Here is a 23,066-nt window from a genome sequence, read left to right as displayed (position 1 = left end):
GTAGGATCCTACAGCCTTCCGGTACCACACTAAAAGTGGCCATTCTTCATACGTGAAACTGGACAGTGGACGACAGCAGGCTATTCGGCCGTGGTGGCATCACAGCCGAGCCCTGACTGGGTTTTTTTTTTCACGGTCTCTGCCGCCACCTGCCTGAGACTCGAACAACTCATCTAACTCCATGCATCAAGCCTGGGTATTCCCAATTTCTAGTTTAATTTGCCCACTCAGGCATCACAGGGGGTGCATAATTGTCTTTCTATTAATTTTCCTGATGCCATTGTAGTAATTTTTTTCTCCATTTGGTTGGATTTCCCAATTCCCCTTCCATAAAGGGTAGTGGAAATCTGGAACTCTCTCCCCCAAAAAGCTGTTGAGACTGGGGGTCAGTCGAAAATTTCAAAACTGAGATTGATAGATTTTTGTTAGGTTTGGATATTAAGCGATAACTGAACCAAGGCGGATAAATGGAGTTGAGATACAGATCAGCCATGATCTAATTGAATAGCAGAACAGGCTCGAGGGGCTGAATGGCCTACTCCTGTTCCTATTTTTTATTTTCCACCCGACGCACTGTCCCAAACCTTGGGGGGAGGGAGAGAAAAAGTGTTCCTCGATTTATGCCATTGCTATGCATAATGGTAGGGGAGAGGCTGTAGGAGATGAGATTAGCTAAGTTTTGAATCTCAGCAGCCTCACATTAAAGGATCACCATTACATGTAGCTTCAATAGTACAGAACAGGGAAAGGCAACACTCACTCCCAGGTCCAAACACAATAACCATCAAAAACAAACCATGGCAGCAGATGTTTTGGTCTTGTGCCTACCAGCCAGAAAATGGAGTTTGCTGGGGGGACAGAAGCATGGGAAAATAAGGAAAAAGGATGATAAGGGACATATAAATATCCGAAATTGAAATGAGAGTTCTGTATGCACAAAGCGTGCTCTCAAAGCAGCAACATGAGAAGGTAGCGTTAATCTTCATTTCACACTATGTCAGAACACAGGATACAGAAGTATCGGTAAATCAGTAAGATCTTCACAAGATAAATACAGATAAAGAGGTCACTCAACTCATCTTTGCTCATCCATCTAAAAAAAACCTACACACCCCCATTACAGCATCCAGCTGTTTCTTAAATGATTCCAACGCTAACTGGGAGTCTGTTCCAAGTGTTGATTACTCTTTGCGTGAAAAAGAATATCCCGATATCAGTCCAAAATGTACCTTCCACCAGCTTGAAACTACGTCTGACCATCAGGGTCTAATTTGAAGTAATGATTGGATCTAGTTTTCTATCTCGTTTAATATCTTATATACCTCTATAACAATAGGTGGCTCCTGGTGGGTAGAGAGTGTCTGTATTGCGATGCATAAGGCATCACAACTATTCGGAACAGGCTAGATGGAGCAGTGGGTATTTTCCTGTCCATCATTTTCGTATGTTCGTATAAAATCATCTCTCAGTCACCTGCTTTTAAGGTAGAAAAGCCCAAGTTTCTCCATTCTTTTCACCAGGGTACCCTTAGATGAAGTAAGGAGGGAGGAAGCTGGTGTGGAGCATAAATGCCGGCATAGTCCAGTTGGGCCGAATGGCCTGTTTGTGTGCTGTAGTTTCGATGTAACTCGATGTGACCAGTCATCTCCCATTATGGATCAATCGCGTGGCTCTTGTCTGCATCACCTCGAGGTCATCTCCCTTGTGTCTCTGTGATCAAGGCTGGACACAGTACTCAATATAACATGGAGGGGGGAAACAAAGAAGTCATTTCCCCTGCCCCCCACCCCCACCCCCACCCCCACACCCCACAACTGTGTTCAACTATGGTCCCTGTCAGTAACCAATAACCATTAACAGAATGGCTGGTGAGTAGCTAGGATGGAGACATCAAGAATAGAATGGAGACTTGTTTTCCACCTCTTCATAGATTCTTTGAAAGGTTTTGGTAAGTCAATCATTGTTCAATTAAACCCTGCCTTCAGCCAACTATCTAGAATAGATTGTAGTGATCCTGCAACCTCCTAAAGCTAACATTAATTTAAAAGTACCAATGAACATATGAGTAATAGTGACTGTAACAAGAATGTAGTCTTCAGCTACTTTTATATCTGCTTTTTAGATATATGAGTCTCTTGTTAGTCATCATAATGTGCAACTTGTACTCAGAATTATTCACCTCTAAACATTTTAATGCTAAAAGCTAGATTCTCTGTATTGGGGGGGGGGTCTCTGTACCAAAGGGTCCCTGTATTGGGGGGTCTCTGTACCAAAGGGTCCCTGTACCAAAGGGTCCCTGTATCAGGAGTTCTCTGGACCAAAGGGTCCCTGTATTAGGGGGTCTCTGGACCAAAGGGTCCCTGTATTAGGGGGTCTCTGGACCAAAGGGTCCCTGTATTAGGGGGTCTCTGGACCAAAGGGTCCCTGTATTAGGGGGTCTCTGGACCAAAGGGTCCCTGTATTAGGGGGTCTCTGGACCAAAGGGTCCCTGTATTAGGGGGTCTCTGGACCAAAGGGTCCCTGTATTAGGGGGTCTCTGGACCAAAGGGTCCCTGTATTAGGGGGTCTCTGGACCAAAGGGTCCCTGTATTAGGGGGTCTCTGGACCAAAGGGTCCCTGTATTAGGGGGTCTCTGGACCAAAGGGTCCCTGTATTAGGGGGTCTCTGGACCAAAGGGTCCCTGTATTAGGGATTCTCTGTAGCAAAGGGTCCCTGTATCAGGGATTCTTTGTAGCAAAGGGTCTTTGTACCAAAGGGCCTCTGTATTAGAGGGTCTCTGTATTAGGAGTTTCAGACAGACTCATTTGCCAGCAGCTAGCCACCAGAAGTTTCTGTTGCAGACAAATCCTCCCTTTTATACTGTGTAATGCATACCAGAAGTACTGAAATATTTTTTAAAGGGCTTAGTGATAAAAAAAATTCCCTGGTAGGAATGCCTCTTTCCCAGGGGAATGCCACTGACATTAAAGATTAAAGATTTTTGCAAATTTAAAAGAAGAATTCCTGGCTTCTCTCTTTCTCTTCTGAAAGCATTGACTCCTGCTGGAGTGTACATTCACAGGTGTCTGCAATCTCCTGGTACCTCATCCAATTGGCCTAAGCTGAAACTCAGTATCAACAAGCTTTTCCAGCATGGAAGGCATCACAACTGAACCTGATCCTGTACTCACCCACCAATGCCACTGAAACCATCATCCGTATCTTTGTCACCTACAAGTTCAATTTCTCCAGCAGTCCTCTCATTCGCCTCCTGTGACCCCCACCCCCACCCCCACCCCTACCCCTCCACCCCTCACATAAACTCCAAACTGTAAAAAACTTCCATCCCCCAGTATGTCTCACTTTCCCATCGCTCCTTACCGATCTCCATTGGCTCCCTGTACCCCATTGCATTGAATTCAATATCCTCATTCTTATTTACAAAGCCCTCCATGCTCTCACCTCACTCAGGGGATGAGCAGACTGATTTTGTTGGAAGAAAATCCTAAATCTGTGGAGCAAAGCGATGTTTTTATTCTTGTATTTTTTAAGTCCATGTTTGCTGACAGCTTGCATTAGGAAAGGACACCGATACTGGCCGACTCCCCAGCCTCCGCATAGACCTTGCACTATTCACTGACCACCAGATGGAGCCTGAGAAACCTTCAGTCACGTGTTTATCCTGGATTACTCTGCAACAACCTCTGCACCAAGATTTCACTCCCCATCTGAACTTACCCTCTGCCACCAAATTCCTTGCCATCTTCCCTCCCCCCACTCCACCCTTCCCTCCCCCCACTCCACCCTTCCCTCCATATTGACTTCCCCAAACCACACACACGGCCATCCCTTTGACCTCTCTGGCCACTCCTGTCAGATGCCATCCAAACAGACTTCCACTCCTCCCACAGTCCTTAAACTGTCCTATCACCTCACAGCTGGAGTACGCAAACGCTCTCTTTAGTGGCCTCCCTGCCTATATCGACCAACTGCAAGTTATCCAAAATTCTGCAGCCCATGTCCTCAACTGCTCTCAGGTGTGCACCTTCATCACCCTCTCCTCAACAAGCTCCACTGGCTCCTCATGAGCTAAAGAATCAACCTTAAGATTTGTGTCTTCACCTTCACACGCGTGTCCCTGCATGCACCCCTCAGTCCCTAAATTCCAGCCTACGCAGGTTCCCTGCTCAACAGCCTCTTTAGGCATCTTGCTCCCTCTCGCTGGAACTCCCTTCTTCAGCATCTCCACTTGCTTCCTTCCTCCTTGTCTTCAAAACCTTCTTAAGATCCTGCTCCTCGGCTGTACTTTTGCATCCTGATGAAGCTCTTCTTTTCCGTTCCCCCCTGTTCAGCACCCACTCCCTGCTCTGAGGTGTCTCTTTTTACATAATGGCCACTAGAGAAATGCAAGTCGTTGACACTGTTAAGTCTGAAAAAAAATTGTATTTAATTCTCTGCTCTCCTTTACTTGTTTGTCTCGCTTTCAACCTTAACCATTAGGCAAGTGATAAGTGTAGGTTTGAGCCCTTGCTAGGTAAACACCAGGTACCAGGAATGTTTCCAGAGTGGCTTTGTAAGTGGCACAGCTCACCATGAACAGTGTGGCATGAAGCCCCCTTTTAGACATCCTGGCAAGCAGCACCCATTGGTAAATAAAACAGCAATAAAAATGTAATCACAATGCAGGGTTAGGTTAGCGAATCCTCCAGGATTGTCCTGGAGTCTCCAGGAATGAAAGATTAATCACCTGGACACTGCTGTGAGCAACCCCGGAAAAAAAAATCATTGGGACATTAAAAAAAATTGTGTTTTTTAAAATTTTCTTTGAACACTTTCATTTATTAGTGATAAAAAATATTGGCGATGGGAAAAACGACTGTTTGACTGGACTGGGTGATTGTAGGCAGGAGGTTCACCAGGAATACCTTCAAACAAAGTTGGCCAACCTATTGCAGATTCCACACATTAAGAGTCATGAGGTGGGGTTGGCCCTGTCCACAGAGGGTGTTGCATTAGTCACTGGTTGCCGGACAAGCCATTGTGGGCTGCTATGTTAGTGAACTGCTGTTGGAAGCTCTATGTTCACTTGGAGCAACTGGAGGTGGAGTGGGCAGCACAGATGGGTATTGAAATTTCATGGTGCTGTGTGTGTGTGTGTGTGTGGCCGCTAGAGGGTGGGGCAGAGCCGTGTCTGTGTGTCGCCACCTGGGATGGGAGGGTTGTCCTATGAGGAGAGATTGAGTAGAATGGGCCGACACTCCCTGGAGTTAGAAGAATGAGAGGTGATCTCATTGAAACATACAAGATTCTGAGGGGGCTTGACAGGGTAGATGCTGTGAGGTTGTTCCCCCTGGCTGGAGAGTCTAGAACTAGAGGGCATAGTCCCAGGATAAGGGGTCGGCCATTTAAGACTGAGATGAGGAAGAATTTCTTCACTCGGAGGGTTGTGACCCTTTGGAATTCTCTACCTCACAGGACTGTGGATGCTGAGTCGTTGAATATGTTCAAGGCTGAGATCGATAGATTTTTGGACACTCTAGGGGAAAATCGAGGGAAATGGGGATCTGGCGGGAAAGTGGAGTTGAGGTCGAAGATCAGCCATGACCTTACCGAAGGGCGGAGCCGGCTCGAAAGGCGGTAAAGCCTAACACCTGCTCCTCGTTCTTATGTTCTTAGCCACTAGGGGGCGGGGGAGAGCTGTGTCTGTATGTAGCCACTAGGGGGCGGACGGGAGCGAACTGTGTCTCTATATGGTCGCAGGCGTAGTGTTGGCAGTGGCGGCGCGGGGGGGGGGGGGTGGAAAGCAGGCGGCTATAACTGCATCTGGCCTCTGGAGGTCGCTATGTTTGCCATATGGCGGGGGGGGTGAGCAGTGTCCGTACCTGACCGCGGAGGGGCGCTGTCGCTCCGCTGCCTGAGCTTGACCGCGAGCCGCAGCTGGGTGGCTCCGCCTCCGTCGGCAGTTTGCGGCCTGCGGTGGGCGTCTCCATCACTCTCAGCGTCTCTCCGTGTAACCAACGTCCAAGCAGCGCCTCAACATGTCGCACCAGACAGGGATACCCGGTAAGTCCCTCAAATAAAACAATGTCAAGCGGTTGATTATTAATTTTAGTGATGGCCTTTTATAACGGTCTGTGGGAGGCACGAACTCTCCAGAGTTTATTTGAATTGTGACCGTTTTTTCTCTCTCTCCCCCCCCCCCCCCGTTCTGTTGCTGGGGAAACCCGTAACTCCCTTAATCTGGAGCCGGAAGTCCCACCCCTAAGGTGCGCCGATTGGTGAATCGGGGGAGGTCCAGACTGCGGGGCGTTTGGTGATTGGTCGGCTGCCGTGTCCATCACAATCAGTGCCTCCACAGCAAGATTAGGTTGGCGGGTTCAATAATGGTTGGGGACGTGGGACAAGGGACAAAATGGGCTTTAAACCTCTCTTTAAGTTTCATTTACCCTCCCTCCCTCCCCGTGTGTTTGTAAGGGATTTAAATGGAAAAACGTGTAGCACCGTGTCTGTGAGGCTCCCAGGTCTGGTCATCTTTTGTGTTGGTTTACGGTTTGTTCACTGTCTGCACCATTTTGGTGGAAAATAAACCCCTAATCATAGTTTATTGTGGACATTTGAATTCAAAATGACACCAAAAAATGCAGCAATGACCTTATTAAAAAAATCTGCAGCTGGCATGTCACAAGTGATAGGTGATTTGTTTTTAAAAAGCGAAAATGCTGGAAATACATAACAGATCAATCAGCCTCTAAAGCAAAAAGAGATGGGTTAGAGTCATATATTATATAAGTGATGGGTTAGGGAGGGGGATGATCTTATAATAGTAGAGTTTGTAATGACACAAAGATCCCTTAGACAACGGTGAGTTTCAAGTCTGTGGCAGCTGGTGAGCAGAGGCGGTAGCAGGGCGAGTGACACCACACCACAGTCACACCGTTGTTAGCAGCTGGTCGCAGAACAGCATCGACTAGAAGCCGGGAGCCCTCAGCTGGGGTATGGCACTGGGTAGGGAGGACAAACTAAAAATGGAGGAGATTATAAAAATAATAATCTAAAGCAGTAGCAAAACTCTTGTATTCTGTAGATTAAGGATTCAGGTATGAACTCTTTGATTGTTTTTAGTATTAAGGTGCCACCTTAATGTAATTGATGTAAGAAACAGTCATTAAAATAGTTGAGTGTTTGGAAGGTGGGGCTCAGGCTGTTTATTTGAATCTTTGGTTAGTCTCAATGTCTTGGTTTTGGTCTTTTGTGTCCTATTGTGCATCACAAGGAGATGTTGAGGCGAATAGTATTGATGCATTTAAGGGGAAGCCAGATAAACACCAGGGAGAAAGGAATAGAAGGTTATGTTGATAGGATTAGATGAAAAGGGGTGGGGAGAGGCTTGTGTGGAGCATAAACACTGGCATGGACCTATTGGGCCGAATGGCCCGGTTTTGTGCTGTACGTTCTATGCAATGACTGCACGGACTTACTTTAGGGCAGTCTGCAAAGCCATCATGCACTGTTAATGCACAATATTCCCCAGCTGATTGACGAGTTGAGCCTGTTTGATGAAGTTGCAAACAATTTTATCAAATCTTGGCTGGAAATGGTCCCTGCCCTAATTCACACTGTATACTGTAAACACATTGCTTTCTTATAAACTTTCTATATCCCATGACTACTTGGGATTTCTTTTGTTTACCCCACTGCAGGACATAGACAACGTGTACTTGCTCCAGATAACTAAATGTAGATTAAAATTAAATCTCTTAAAGCTAAATAATTTTTAGTAAAAATACATGAATTTGTTCACTAACTGTACATGTAGAATTTTAAAGAATTACAAAAATATATTTTGATGCGGTACCATTAGAGAGTTCAGATTATGAAACGGTGAGCTGAAGCAGTGTGAAGTTGATTTGCAGCTTTGACTGCAATTTGAATTGTGTCTCCTTTATACAGTTACCTACTTTGGTAGCTATACAATGTGCTGTGTATTCCATCAGTAATTTCCCCCTACACGGTGAAGTCACAGTTTGTCATAAGGAGGTGCCAAGCAGAAGGCAGGCGCTTCTGGCCCCAGGGAGGAGAGTGAAGGGAAGGGAGTTGCCTTCGTTGCTCTTATGAGCCACTTGGTAAATGGTCAGAGTGTCATTAATGGTGGCCAGAAAGCATGTTGCCTGTCTACCCTTTTGGATGCAGATTGCTGCATGGGAAGATTTAAAGAAGGAAAGGGGAAAGAATGGGGTCTAGGAATGGGGCAACGGGGCCTGGGGGTGGAGCTGTGGGGGCAACAGGACCTGGGGGTGGGGTAGCAGGGTCTAGGAATGGGGCAACATATGCCTATATGCTTATAGGCTTAGATGAAGTAGGGTGGGAGGAGGCTTGTGTGGAACATAAACACCAGCATGGATCTGTTGGGCCAAATGGCCTGATTCTATATAATACAAAAAACTCTCCATATCCTGCCTACTGCTTGGCACAACCTCATAACAAATTAGGATGAAAGCAGATGAGGTGAGCGAGTATCTGATGACAAGTACTAATGTCTTAGCAGGTCATGTTTTGCAGTTTTGACTGAGTGCTTGATAGTATCAAGTACTTGGAGTTCACACTTACTGCATCCTGTTCCCACTATTCACAGCTGCATTAAAAACATCATTTGGCATCTTCTTGTAGAGGTGTCCTCAAAAGTTTACGGCATCTTCAGTAATAAATGACCATCTAGTTCATCATATGACAATGGAAAGAATGATCTCATCATATCTGCTCCACTGGGTGTGTGTTACATTGCTAAAGTATGACTGTTTTGTCAATAACAGTGTGAATGTAGTCGTGTGGTCTGCAGGCATATTATGCAAGGATTGAAATGAATCCCTTCACATGTATATCCTAAGCTCACATTACCCATTTGTTTTGTACTCTGATTCCACGATGAAAAGTGTGACAGATTGCGGAAGCAGAAGGACATCAGGTGGATGCCACTCAGCAGCCCTCACAAGATAGACTTTGAATAAATATTCATGACTGAGCATTGTGTTACCTGTCCGCAGCTCAAGTGGACCCTCAGCTAAAATATTAATTAATTGAGAGAATTCACTTTATTCCCCATGCAGTGTCAGGAGTCAGCCATCATCAGCGCAGCGATGGGCAACAATCACCATAATTTTTTTTGTTGTTTTCTGTTGAGTGAAACTTTCAGCAAAAGATTGGGCTACATGCTGTTCTTAATAATGAATAAGGTGTGCATCGTGCATGAATAATGCATTGGTGCAGTTGGATTTAGTGAGGCTGTAAACTTGCCCTGAAGTGCATTAGTTATGATTAGATTGTATATGCACTTTTATGATGGGTGGGATGGTGGCATTTTATCTTCAGCTCAAGTGCCATAGTGCAGTTGAGTCCTTTTTAGGAAGATGTAGGATTTTTCCAACAGAATTTTGACAGGGACTGCTTTTTCACAGATCTTTAACTTTATCTATATGGTAAACTGCTCTGAAGGTTTTAAGTTTTGTTGCTTTTAAGTGGATTATCCTGTAAATTGGGTTGTGCAATCGTGTTTAAAAATAAATATTGGTTCATCAAGACTGTTGATAGTCATACACCTGACACAAAGTCAGGTAAAATGATGCAACCTCATCTCTGCTCCTTCAGTGAAGTAAAGCTTGCTTTCAATTGGAGTCTAGTGCCATAGAAATGAATAGAAGGAGACAAATATATCTGAGAAGTAGAATGATTCTTGATCAGAATTTATGGCAGATCAGTTTTGAAGTGGAACTTATGCTGCATTTACAATGAGAAAGTAGTGTTAGTTTTGCATGGTAGTTCTGGTGAAACCTTTGTTATTTGGGTTATTCGCATTCCAATTGACCAAATGTGAAGACCCTCAATCTGAGATCCAAACTGGTGCAGAATTTGGGAGGTGACTAGTCAGTGAACAAGCATGTGGACTTAACTCCTGTACAGTGCTGTCTTGTATGGTGATTCAAAAACTCACTTTCTTCGGCTGGCCCTAATAGAGCAACAAAGGCAAGTAGAGGAAAAAGCACCATGCATGTTTGCAAGCTGACTATGGGATAGCAGAAACAGAGAGGGGAAGTCCACCCACCGATCACAAAACTAAACTAGGTCATTTCCAGAGCCAGCAGGTAGAAGGATGTTAGTTTCGAAAGTAAATCTGGTTGAGTTCAGCATTCCTTTCAATCTCCAAATGCAGCATTATCATTTACCAGACTTGCTCTGAAGCAAAACGTTAGAGAAGAGTTAATCTTCCAGCTAATATGTTAACTTTTTACAGCATGATTTTTTAACCTTTATACCTAAAGGAACCTAAAGAAATTTGTTTTATCAGAGCTTGTAGTATTTTTGTTTTACCGAGTAATGTACTATTTACAGAGAGGGTATTCTATGTTATTTTCTATTGACAAAAACCATGTGTTTTGGCTCTCGCTACCAAAAGTTTTGTTAAACATATGGGTGCCGTAGTGGTGATTCTATACCCAGAATGTGCTACAGGAAGGTGAACCAACTCTGTCCGATGACTGCCCTCTGCTTAATTATTAACTCACATTAACTCGCTTTATGTTCACTAACAATAAATCAATATTAGTACCTCACAGATAACATGGAGCTACGTGTCCATGTTAATTCTTGTGTATTGTATTCCCCCAAATTGTTGTCCCTCTTCAAATTTTACCAGCTAGGTGCAACAAGGTGGTATAGCATGTAGAAATGTCAAACTTACTATGAAATTATATTTGAAGAATCTTGATTAAATATCAGGATTTCTCTAAGGAACCTTAAAATAGAATAATTTACTTGACTGGAGTTTAACTTTTCAGTCAAGCAATTTTTAATTTCATTTATTCATTCTTAATATTTGCCTACTCTTTACATAATACACGGACAGAATACTTAGAGCCATAAAATTATAAAACTCATTTGTTAAATATGCAAGAGTTGTGTTTGCAGTTCAGTAAAAGCTTGCTATTTGTTTTTAGTGTGTGTCATCATGTTCTATGGAAATGTTATGCAGTTAAACTTTTTAATTACATTAAAATAGATATTGGCAAAAAGAGGTGAATGAAACTATGGAAAATCCCGACATGGGGCAGCTCTTATAGACTGAAGCACATAAATCATTTTGCAATTATCATTGGAAACATGTTCACACCCTTTGCCTGTGAAGCTTCTGGAGGCACTTGGGGCTCGATTTTCGGATGTCCGAGCGGGTACATTCGTGGTGGGGGGGGCTTTGAAAATTGGGGATTCCCGGGGCGGGTCTGGAGCCCAGCTCCAACCCGCCTACTTCCGGGTTCCCCAATGATGCGCTTAGATGCACACGCAGCCCCCACGTGCGGGACTCCCGCCGGCAATTAAAGCCAGCGGGATCCCACTTAAATCAATTAATTTGATACTTCAGGTCGTTAGGAGACCTGATTTGAAGGATATTTTAGGAGGGGTGGGATTTTCAGGTCAACTGAGTGTGTTTCCTGTACTGGGGGAAACAATCCTGTGGCAGCTGCAAAGGTCCATTTGACAGGTGACAGGTGAGGGGGGGGATCCTCACTCGTTGCAGGAGGCCAATCTGTCACTTTGCGCAAAGTTTGGCCTGCACCACCCTCCTCCTAACACAAAAAATCACAAACTTGCAACCTCAACCCCGGTGTGCAGACACATTTACCTACCTTGTGGACCCCCTCAAACGTACATCTTCCGGATGGGGACCACCATAGCTGCAGTCATGACCTCCTCTGAGGACGAACAGCATCACCAGCCATGCCGTCCACCTCTGACACGTGGAGCTCTACAACACAGAGGGTAACCGCAGAGAGAGATGCGTTGCAGAAGGCACTGCCCTCGCCACAGGGTGTACAGACCGAGGCTCAGCTTCCTGGACCTCTCTGAGGAGCAGTGCACAAAGAGGCTCAGAGTCACTCGACATGTAGTCGTGGACATCTGCAGCCTCCTTGATGCCAAGCTGCCCCCGGCTGGCCCGAGCACCATCTTCTTACCTGTTGCTGTCAACGTCACCACTGCCCTCAACAACTTCTCCTCCACATCCTTCCAGGGTGCCACCGGGGACATCGCCGGCGTCTCTTAGTCGTCTGCACAAAAAAGCCCTGCAAATACACTACACCCACTCTGCAGTGACACAATGGGTGGCATCAGGTGTGGGTCTTCATTGTGATCCTCAGGAAGGGCCAGACTTTCTTGGTGGCAGAGGCAGGCCACTTCCTCCCATCCGCTGGGAAAAACATTTCCCTCCTCCTCCTGACCCCACCGAGCAGCACCTGGAGTGACAAATCTGAGAACCTTGGAGCAGCCTTGCCTCTGGTCTGCTCCATGCTGCCAATTTAGTTATTTGCTGCAGGAGGAGCATTGGAGGACTGCCCCTTTAAATAGGGCTCCTCCTGCTGACAGCCTGTGATGCGGGTGCGCAGTACGCCTGCTGCGCAGGTCAAGAACGGGAAACCCGGAAGCACGCGTTAGTGCCTTCAATTAGGCTGCAGAGCACCCCGATTTCACTAGGCGCGTTACCCACGAGCCCAGTTGACCCCCCGCTGCCAACCCGCCTCCTTCCTAATATCGGGCCCTTGGTTTCCTTGTCGACAACATACACCATTTAATTGCTTGTTTTGTCCCATAATTTCAGTTGAGGTACAGACAGTGGCCACATTATAGATCGTGGGAACTTGAGTTACACAACATTGGGCATTTGATGTGCTAAGGCCATCCGTGGATTCATTTGTGCAACACATACTACGTCCAGTTCTTGTGGCCAGAAAACAAGAGAAACATAAAAGCACTGGAAGCAGTGCAGAGAAGAGCCACAAAACTGATCCGCAGTATTCAAGATCTAAGTTAGGAGGAAACACTGGAGAAACTTGGGCTTTTCAATTGCAAAGTGGATGACCTCACGCTTCCCGTCTGCCACAGTTTTGCCTACCCACTTAATCTATCAATATCCCTTTGCAACTTTCTGCTCCCATCTACACTATTTACTGTACCACCTAACTTGGTGTCATCAGCAAACTTGCATATATGGCAAGTCATTTATAAATATAGTAAAAAGCTGAGGTCCCAGTACAGATCCCTGGGAGACACCAGTAGTCACTTCCTGCCAATTTGAGTACATACCAATTATCCCTACTCTCTATCTCCTACCTCCTAACCAATTCCCTACCCATGTCAATAGGTTGCCTCCAATTCCATGCGCGCTCATTTTTGTTAACAATCTCTTATGTGGAACCTTATCGAATGCCTTCAGGAAGTCCATATAAATAACATCCATATTCACTCCATTATCTATCACGTTAGTTACCACCTCACAAAATTCAAGTAGGTTCGTTAGGCATGACTTGTCTATAATTGACTGCATGTAAGGTTTGATGTACAGCTCAAAAGTATGGTTGCCTAGTGGTTATAGTACTGGACTAACAACCCAGAGTTCAAATCTTACCATAGCAAGTTGTGAAATTGAATTTAATAAATCTAGTCATTTTTGTGGGCTTGCATGAGAAAAAAATGATCACAAAAGCTGCTGTATTGTCATTTAAAAACCCTGTCCTTCAGGGAAGGGAACCAGCCTTGTCATTGGTGTCGTCAGCAAACTTGGATATATGGCAAGTCATTTACAAATATAGTGAAAAGCTGAGGTCCCAGTACAGATCCCTGGGAAACACCAGTAGTCACTTCCTGCCAATTTGAGTACATACCAATTATCCCAACTCTCTATCTCCTACCTCCTAACCAATTCCCTACCCATGTCAATAGGTTGCCTCCAATTCCATGCGCACTCAATAATGTCCTTCAGGGAAGGGAACCAGCCACCCCTACCTAGTATGGCCTACATGTGACTCTACTCCCACACTATGGAGTTGATCCTTAATGCTCTCAGGGCAACTAGGGATGGACATTAAATACTGCCAATGTCGCTCACATCCCAAGAACAAATTGAAAAAAAGTTGTGCCCTGTCAGCTTTAGCATATGCAGCTAAGAAGGAGGATGGAAGCCCAGCACCCGAGTCACTGATTCCATCCCTCTTTCCTCCTGTATAGTGCAAATTGTCTTCAGCTCATAAGAACGTCAGAAATAAGAGCAGGAGGAGGCCATATGGCCCCACGAGACTGCTCCTAGTTATCTTGTCAATCCAGGAAGGCCCACATCATGCGTGCCACACACATAACTGGTTTTGCAATTCCATTTGCTATTTTTCTAAAATATATCCTTTAAAGACCTCTTAATAAAATCTTCTTGAGGCCGTAACACTTTCACCATATTTACGGTTTAAATGGACATTAGATTTGTTCTAGTGCATCAATGATATCTATGTTCCTACCACCCCATAAAATCACCCTGTTTATACTAGGGGCAGTTTTACAAGCTGGCCGACATACAGACTGCTGTCTCAGCCCAGCCCTCCTCCTGTAGCTGGCATGTTCTCGTCTGCCCCAGTTTTCTATCTAAGAAGGAAAAAATTTGCATTTATACAGCGCCGTTCGTGTCCTCAGGACGTCCCAAAGCACTTCACATTCAATGAAGTACTTTTGAAGTGTAGCCATTGTTGTAAAGTATGCAAATATCTCGGTTGCTATACAGTTGATCATGTACAATGCATGATGAATGGTTTAAGCTGAAAGTTTATTTTGTATTTTCTTGTTTTTATGCCATGGTGTAATTGCATTGGAAAGATTATGTGACACATGATACAGCTGGCCATGATGCCTTACCTGAAGGTATAGTGTTACTTAATGGTTACAGTATGGAACAATAGCCAAGTTATTTTGTATAAATTTATATAGCAATATATATGTTAGTGGGGCTACATTTTTGCTATGATTCCCTTCTTACCGATTATAAAGATCACAGCTGTAAAGGAGAGCTCAGCAAAAGTTGGAAGTAGTTTGCTGTTGGCTCATTTGGTTGGCAGAATCACTTGTACCCTGCTCCTTTTGAGATGGTTTATTCCACTCCCCTTCAGGGTGAAACGTGAATTAAATGAGCACAGCTCACTTTTGAGACTAGGAGTGGTAGTGTTTGAATTGTAGATTGCTAGAGCTCAAAGAACAATGTTTTATCAGCACGCGATAATGGCACTTGCAGAACAGGGATGCTTTATTTTGTTGTTAAAGGTGTACATATATTTTTTTATTTACTTTTGTTAACGATTTTAATATTGAATGTCCTGAACGCAGCACAATAACTGAATGAAGAGTTGAGCTCACAGTCTCCCAGAGGCAAATTCCTGACCTTGACTGTGCTGTTGTAGACAGAGAAAAGTATAGATCTTCAGAGGGAGGGGTAGAAAGTTAGCCCTCCCATACCACTCTTGCACATCTCCCAATGGCCAGGCGTAAGAGCAGCATTGCCAGATGCCCAAGAACATGTGCTGGCCCTCTTTGGTCAGGGGCCAGTATGTGGGAGGGTGGAGCAACCTAAAGAGGGAAAGAAAATGAAGTATTCATCTTTTAAACTCTCTGGATTTATATTATCTGTTATGACTCTGTAAATGATTACTTCTATTCCTATAATATGTGTTTATAGAATACTGAATATCATCTTAAAGCATTCCATTATTTATTTTCTTGAACTATTTTCTCAATGACGGGATGCAAAACTAAGTAGTCATAAAAGTGGTTTAAAAAAAAATTGGTTGGGGTAACAGCAGAAATTAACTCAAACAGAAAGACTTCAAACAGGAAACTCACACATGGAACAAAGCAAGTGGAAAATTATTCTAAAAATAAAAGATAGAGGGAAGAGTGAGATATGACTAACTGTCTTGAAATTTTGATACAGTAAACTGTTCGAACTTCAGTCTTGGTTTATGGCATAATTTGAGTCCGTGATAGTGGATGGGCTTTTATTTTTGACATATCTACAATATATTTCCTGTCAGCTTTTTTCATTTATAGATCTCTATTTAAAATGCAACTGCCCATGTAAACTTGTCGCACTGTAATTACACCTTCCCGTCAGTTGAAAAAATTGAGTAGATGTGCACACAAACAAGATTTTTAGTATACTTTTAGATAGGTAATATAAAATATTGCATAAAAATAAAGACAGAATGTATGATTTAAAATGTGAACTTAATTACATCTAGGCACCGTGCTCCAATTATTCCCCACTTTACATGAACACTATACTGGGTCTTGACTCCCTGTGTGCAACACCACAAAAGATTGACTGGTATTCTAACTAAAGCTTAAGATCAGCTGTACTAAGATCTAAATTCTCTTCAACAGCCAGTTATTAAACTCCCCAGCACCCAGCCTGATGTTCACAATCTCATTGCCAGTGCATCTTAACCAGCAGCACCATGCCAGTCATCTTTTCCATTGACTTGAATGCAATATATTTTATTCACTGGCAGGTAACGCACTTTCTCACAAGATTTTAAGAATAAGAAATCGGAGCAGGAGTAGGCCATAAGGCCCCTCAAGCCTGCTCCGCCATTCAATAAGATCATGGCTGATCTTCGACCTCAACTCCACTCTCTCGGCCGATCCCCATGTCCCTTGATTCCCTTAGAGTCCAAAAATCTATCGATCTCAGTCTCGAATATACTCAACGACTGAGCATCCACAGCCCTCTGGGGTAGAGCATTTCAAAGATTCACAACACCGTGAGTGAAGAAATTTTTCCTCATCTCAGTTCTAAATGTCTGACCCCTTAGCCTGAGCCTATGCCCCCTAGTTCTAGACACTCCAGCCAGGGGAAACAACCTCTGGTCCCCTTAGATAAGAAATTGAAAATAAAATCTTCCTGTGATGAAAGTATCCATGAGACCTTGACAGTTAATTTTTTTTTATTCATTCATGGGATGCCAGCATTTATTGCCCATCCCTAATTGCCCTTGAGAAGGTGATGGTGAGCCGCCTTCTTGAACCGCTGTAGTCAATGTGGTGAAGGTTCTCCCACACAGTGCTGTTAGGTAGGGAGCTCCAGGATTTTGACCCAGCGACAATGAAGGAACGGCGATATATTTCCAAAGTGGGATGATGTGTGACTTGGAGGGGAACGTGCAGGTGGTGGTGTTCCCATGTGCCTGTCCTTCTAGGTGGTAGAGGTCACTGGTTTGGGAGGTGCTTTCGAATAAGCCTTGGCGAGTTGCTGCAGTGCATCCTGTAGATGGTACACACTGCAGCCACGGTTCGCTGGTGGTGAAGGGAGTGAATGTTTAGGGCAGTGGATGGGGTGCCTATCAAGCGGGCTGCTTTGTCCTGGATGGTGTCGAGCTTCTTGAGTGTTGTTGGAGCTGCACTCATCCAGGCAAGTGGAGAGAGAATATTCCATCACACTCCTGATTTGTGCCTTGTAGATGGTGGAAAGGCTTTGGGGAGTCAGGAAGTGAGTCACTCGCTATAGAATACCCAGCCTCTGACCTGCTCTTGTAGCTACAGTATTTATGTGGCTGGTCAGTTAAGTTTCTGGTCAGTGGTGACCCCAGGATGTTGATGGTGGGGGATTCGGCAATGGTAATGCTGTTGAATGTCAAGGGGAGGTGGTTAGACTCTCTCTTGTTGGAGATGGTCATTGCCTGGCACTTGTCTGGCGTGAATGTTACTTGCCACTTATAGCCCAAGCCTGGATGTTGTCATGGTCTTGCTGCATGAAGGCATGGACTGCTTCATTATCAGAGGGTTTGCAAATGGAACTGAACACTGTGCAATCATCAGTGAACATCCCCATTTCTGACCTTATGATAGAGGGAAGGTCATTGATGAAGCAGCTGAAGATGGTTGGGCCTAGGACACTGCCCTGAGAAACTCCTGCAGCAATGTCCTGGGACTGAGATGATTGGCCTCCAACAACCACTACCATCTTCCTTTGTGCTAAGTATGACTCCAGCCACTGTAGAGTTTTCCCCCTGATTCCCATTGACTTCAATTTTACTAGGGCTCCTTCATGCCATACTCTGTCAAGGGTAGTCACTCTCATTTCACCTCTGGAATTCAGCTGTTTTGTCCATGTTTGGACCAAGGTTGTAATGAGGTCTGGAGCCGAGTGGTCCTGGCGGAACCCAAACTGAGCATCGGTGAGCAGGTTATTGGTGAGTAAGTGCCGCTTGATAGCACTGTCGACGACACCTTCCATCGCTTTGCCGATGATTGAGAGTAGACTGATAGGGCAGTAATTGGCCGGATTGGATTTGTCCTACTTTTTATGGACAGGACATATCTGGGCAATTTTCTACGTTGTCAGGTAGATGCCAGTGTTGCAGCTGTACTAGAACAGTTTGGCTAGAGGCGGGGCTAGTTCTGGAGCACAAGTCTTCAGCACTACAGCCGGGATGTTGTCGGGGCCCATAGACTTTGCAGGGTTGACTGGGCTTGGTTTGCCTTTGTCGTGTCCGGTGCCTAGTGGTCCAATGCCGGGTGGTCCGTCCAGTTTTATTCTTATTATGACTTTTCGTAGCAAGATTGTACAACTGAGTGGCTTGCTAGGCCATTTCAGAGGGCAATTAAGAATCAACCACATTGCTGTGGGTCTGGAGTCACATATAGACCAGACCGGGTAAGGACGGCAGGTTTCCTTCCCTAAAGGACATTAGTGAACCAGATGGGTTTTTACGACAATGCGGTAGTTTCATGACCACCATTTCTGATACTAGTTTTTTCTTAATTCCAGATTTTATTTAATTAATTGAATTTAAATTCCCCAGCTGCCATGACTCATGACTCCGAATTATTAGTCCAGGCCTCTGGATTACTAGTCCAGTAACATAACCAATATGCTACCGTACCCTGCAGTAACAACAAAAGTGATCCAAGCCCATTGTGCCTGTGCTGGCTCTTTGAAAGAGCTACCCAATTAGTCCCACTCCCCTGCTCTTTCCCCGTAGCCCAGCAAATGTTTTGTTTTTCAAGTATATATCCAATTCCCTTTTGAAGGTTACTATTGAATCTGTTTTCACCAACCTTTCGGGCAGTTCCTCCCAGATCATAGCAACTCACTGCGTTTAAAAAAAAAAATTCTCCTCATCATCTCCCCCCGATTCTTTTCCCAATTATCTTAAATCTGTGTACTCTAGTTCTCGACCAGGTCAGAGGCCAGGTAGAAGAATTAAACCTGGGGGAAGGTGGAATTAAGAGGCTTAAAGAAAATTGATCTCAGAAATTCAAAATGGGTGGTATGAAAGCTCAGACTATGAGTGCTGTGTTTGTTGAACCTATTAACATCAAGCCTTTTTTTTTTAGAAGCTTGGCCAATTTGGCCAACCCAATTTGGAACAATTGACAGAAAAAATTACCTTTAGCTTGTTTTTACCATAAACTGTTTAGTGGTTATTGCAGGCTTTTTAACTCTTAGGCTGCAGAGGTAATTTTCAAAGCCTTGTATGTACCACACAGCCCCCACTGATCATTCAGCAGTTCAATCTAAATAATAAAGAAAAATAGAAAACCTTGCGCAATAATACAGGTATTCCATAGCAGTGATGATACTTCTGGTATGCACTGTTACCTATTGGTGAAATTGTTCAGTGAGCTGAGCGTATTTGATGTGCTCAGTCAGAAAACTGTGAACATTTTATGTTTGATAATGAATTCTATGTTATTGAACAGTATATGAATGACTTGGTACATTGTAATTGTATGAAATGGATATATAGCATGTGTCACTTGTATCTGGAGTCGACTGCATTCGAGTGGTATGAAGTTAATATGCAAGGTAATGACTATCTCACTACAAGTGGTAGCCTTGTAATGTATTACTAATAGAGATTGATATTAGATATTTGATTTTAGTTTGTCATTTTTCTTGCAATAGACATTAACAGACCATTCCTCATTTGTCTGAGGCAGATCCGAGTAGCAGCGAGAACTGCGTATTTGCATTTAATGCTGGTCCTAACTGCTTCCTCCCTCTCCCAAGAAGTAAAATTTGAACTCCAGACTGGTGAAATTTTAAAACTCAGAATTTTGATGATACATCAACATCCTTACGAGTTCATGAACACAAAAGCAAAGGTTGTTGACAGTATTAGGGGTAAATGAGTTAATCGGATTCCTATTGTATGAGTGTTTTGCTCTACATATCTCAGACTTGCTAGTGGCTAAATCAGATTAATGTAGAGGCTTTGGAAGCATCTGAAAAATGCTTACAGAGAAGGAGCTTGCTCTGTGTTTTCTATTCTCGGGCAAGCTTTATGTATCAGTGAAATAATCTGTATTGTGTCTATCCAGATCCCTTACAGCCCCAGAATTGGCGGATCATCTCCGTGTATCCCTTACTGTTCAATTCAGATCAGTCCAGTTGTGTCCCAGGGTTAAAAGCGCACAAAATATTAACGCAGCTGCCTATAAACAGTAAACGGGTAGTAAGAGGGGTGGGGCCAATTAGGGACATAAAGGAGATCTACTCATGAAGGCAGAGGGCATGGCCAAGGTATTAAATGAGTACTTTGCATCTGTCTTTACCAAGAAAGAAGATGTTGCCAGAGTCTCAGTAATGGAAGATATAGTTGAGATACTGGATGGGCTAAAAATTGAATTGATTAGAAAGGCTAGCTGTACTTAAAGTAGTCCGGATGGGATGCATCCTAGGTTGCTGAGAGAACCATATATCATGTCTTAAATTACTCGTATGCTGTATCTCAAAATATAATTTTCTGAAAGAAATCGATCTAATTTGCATTTGAATCAATCAATACTGTCTGCTTTCACCATCTCCCTAGGGCACTTGTTCCATAGATTTACCACTCGCTAACTGAAATAATGATCCACAGATTAGTTTTGTATTTACCTCCCTTCACGTGCAGGCCATGTTCTCTGGTTCTACTGTTCTGGACAAGGTGAAATCTAAAATATATACATATTCAGTCCCCAATCAGGCAAGGGTACGGAGTTTGTGACGGGGGCCGAAGAAGATACTTCAGCCTTCCCAATATTTAACTGGAGAAAATTGTGGTTTATTCAGGACTGGATGTTTGGCAAGCAGACTGACAACACAGAGGCAGTAAAAGGTTGAGACACATGGTGGAGAGGTAGAATTGGGTGTCATTGGCGCACATGTGGAAACTGACCCCTGTCTTCAGTTGATGTCGCCGACTGGCCGCATATAGATGAAGAAGTAAATCAAAATAAGATACATAAGCTGTCGCCCCCTTGCCCCCCCCCCCAAAAAGTTGATGTTTTTACTCATATTTTAAACTGTAATAAAGGAAATCGATTCTGTACCTTGTTCCTGATTAAAATTCAATGCCAGTCTAGAACTCTTGGTATTAGTGCACAATGGTGATATGGGGTGCCTTCTGTTTCTTTTTCTATTACACTTTTAAGATACCAAATTTGGCTCTCAGATATATATATTCAATTAAATAAAAGCAGAAACAGTTAACAATACCCAAGGATTTTAGACATTTATTCATGTTTAAAATCTGTCATGGTAAAAGAATCTTAAAATCTTAAATATTTCATTATGACAAAAGGTTATGTTGTTTTAAATGGACATCTGTCTACTTGTGCTTCTTCTGGGTTTTTTTATCCATGTTAGATAGGGAGATAGATGCTTATTTTGATCTCTGATTCCAAAGCCACGTTTCAATCACTGGAAATTGCTCTTTCAAAACAACTGTGACAGCTTGGGAAGAGGGAAAATAAATTGCCAATCAATGTTGCATGATAACATTCCTGTTTGCTAAAGGCAAATTAAACTCTGTGATGCACTGTGCTGGCAACCCATCCTCCAACCTCCATAAACTTGATCTCACCTAAAACTCTGCTGCCCGTATCCTATCCCACACCAAGTCCCACTCACTCATCACCCTTGTGCTCGCTGACCTACATTGGCTCGCACTCTCCCAACACCTCAAAATTGAAATTCTCATCCTTGTATTCAAATCCCTTTATGGCCTTGTCCCTTCCTGTCTCTGTAACTGTCTCGAGCCCTACACCCCTCTGAGAACTCTGCGTTCCTCTAACTCTGTCCTCTTGTGCATCCCGAAATCCCTTTGCCCAACAGTTGGCGGCCATGCCTTCAGCCATCTAGGCGCTAAGCTCTGGAATTCCCTCGCTGTCTCTCCACCTCCCTCTCCTTCTTTAAGACCTACCGTAAAGCCCACCCCCTTAAATAAGCTTTTAGTCACCCCTCCTAATCTCCCTCTTTCGCTCGGTGTTGATTTATGTCTCATTACCCTTCTGTGAAGCTCCCTGGGTTGTTTTCCTACATTAAAAGTGCTATATAAATCCAAGTTGTTGCTGTTGATACAAAACAAGAAGTGTGTTTGTTGTGTCTTTATTAAGTAGAATAAAGGAAAAACATAAGCCTGATAGAGCTGCACACAGTACAGCTAGGTAAATATATATATATATCATAAACTATCACTTGAGCTCTGCCTATGAGCAATTAGCCTTGCCATCCCCAGCTAAATTTGGGGATTATGTTCACCCATGGTGGTATCAGGTTCTCCTAATCACATGCACACACAGCATTTAATACTGGAGTCTTACAGAATATCCGTGCTTTACTGTGCACTTCACAGTTTCTACAACGCAGACTGACGCAGCAAAATAGTCTCTCTATAGCTTAAATTGGTTGTCAAATTTTGCCGGGAAGAGAAATTTGTGGGGTTTTGTTTAATCAACATGTTTCTGATTCTCCTAGCTACCAGGGAATTGAAGGACTTCTTTGCAAAGGCTCGCAATGGATCTATTCGCATTATGAAGGTCATCATCAAAGATGGTGAGTTTTGTCTGTTTTTCTGCGTTTAAACCTACTATACTGTGACCAAATATTCAACTGTAATTAAAAATGGGAATGTGTGTATAACTTTATGGAAAAAGTCTGCACAGCTGCTAAATTTATATAGATTGGGATGTTGTAGTACAGATGTTGTAGTTGGCATTTTGAGTCAAGTTTTACACAACTTTAATGTATTTTTGACTGAATTTGGATCCATTTAAGAGCAACTTTTTAAGCAGATAAATGCAATTTTTTTGAAAAATGCTCCTCCCATTTGTTGCTTGCCAGAAACGTCCTCTCACTTAAACTTTCAGGCCATCAGCAGCTTTTCACATTCCTTCTGACTACTTACTCATGACAACGTATCTGTCAGTTTTCCCTCTGTTTTGCACCTTCCCAATTTCCCGTT

The 23,066-nt window shown here is 43.7% G+C and overlaps 1 protein-coding gene across 2 annotated transcripts in view; it reads left to right on the top strand.

Moving 5' to 3' along the window:
- The first annotated feature begins 5,933 nt into the window (after positions 1-5,933).
- Positions 5,934-23,066, top strand: part of twf2 (twinfilin-2) — a 95,053-nt gene continuing 77,920 nt past the window's right edge. For both annotated transcript variants that reach the window (XM_067998470.1, XM_067998469.1), the window contains exons 1-2: positions 5,934-6,042; positions 22,580-22,657. In XM_067998470.1, coding sequence (XP_067854571.1) covers positions 6,018-6,042; positions 22,580-22,657 — 103 coding nt within the window. In that variant the 5' untranslated portion in view covers positions 5,934-6,017. The remainder of the gene's footprint in view (positions 6,043-22,579; positions 22,658-23,066) is intronic.

Source organism: Heptranchias perlo, chromosome 17, assembly GCF_035084215.1.
Source record: "Heptranchias perlo isolate sHepPer1 chromosome 17, sHepPer1.hap1, whole genome shotgun sequence".
Taxonomy (NCBI): domain Eukaryota; kingdom Metazoa; phylum Chordata; class Chondrichthyes; order Hexanchiformes; family Hexanchidae; genus Heptranchias; species Heptranchias perlo.
Note: the sequence above shows the minus strand (reverse complement) of the source record. Positions and strands in the feature narration are given on the sequence as shown.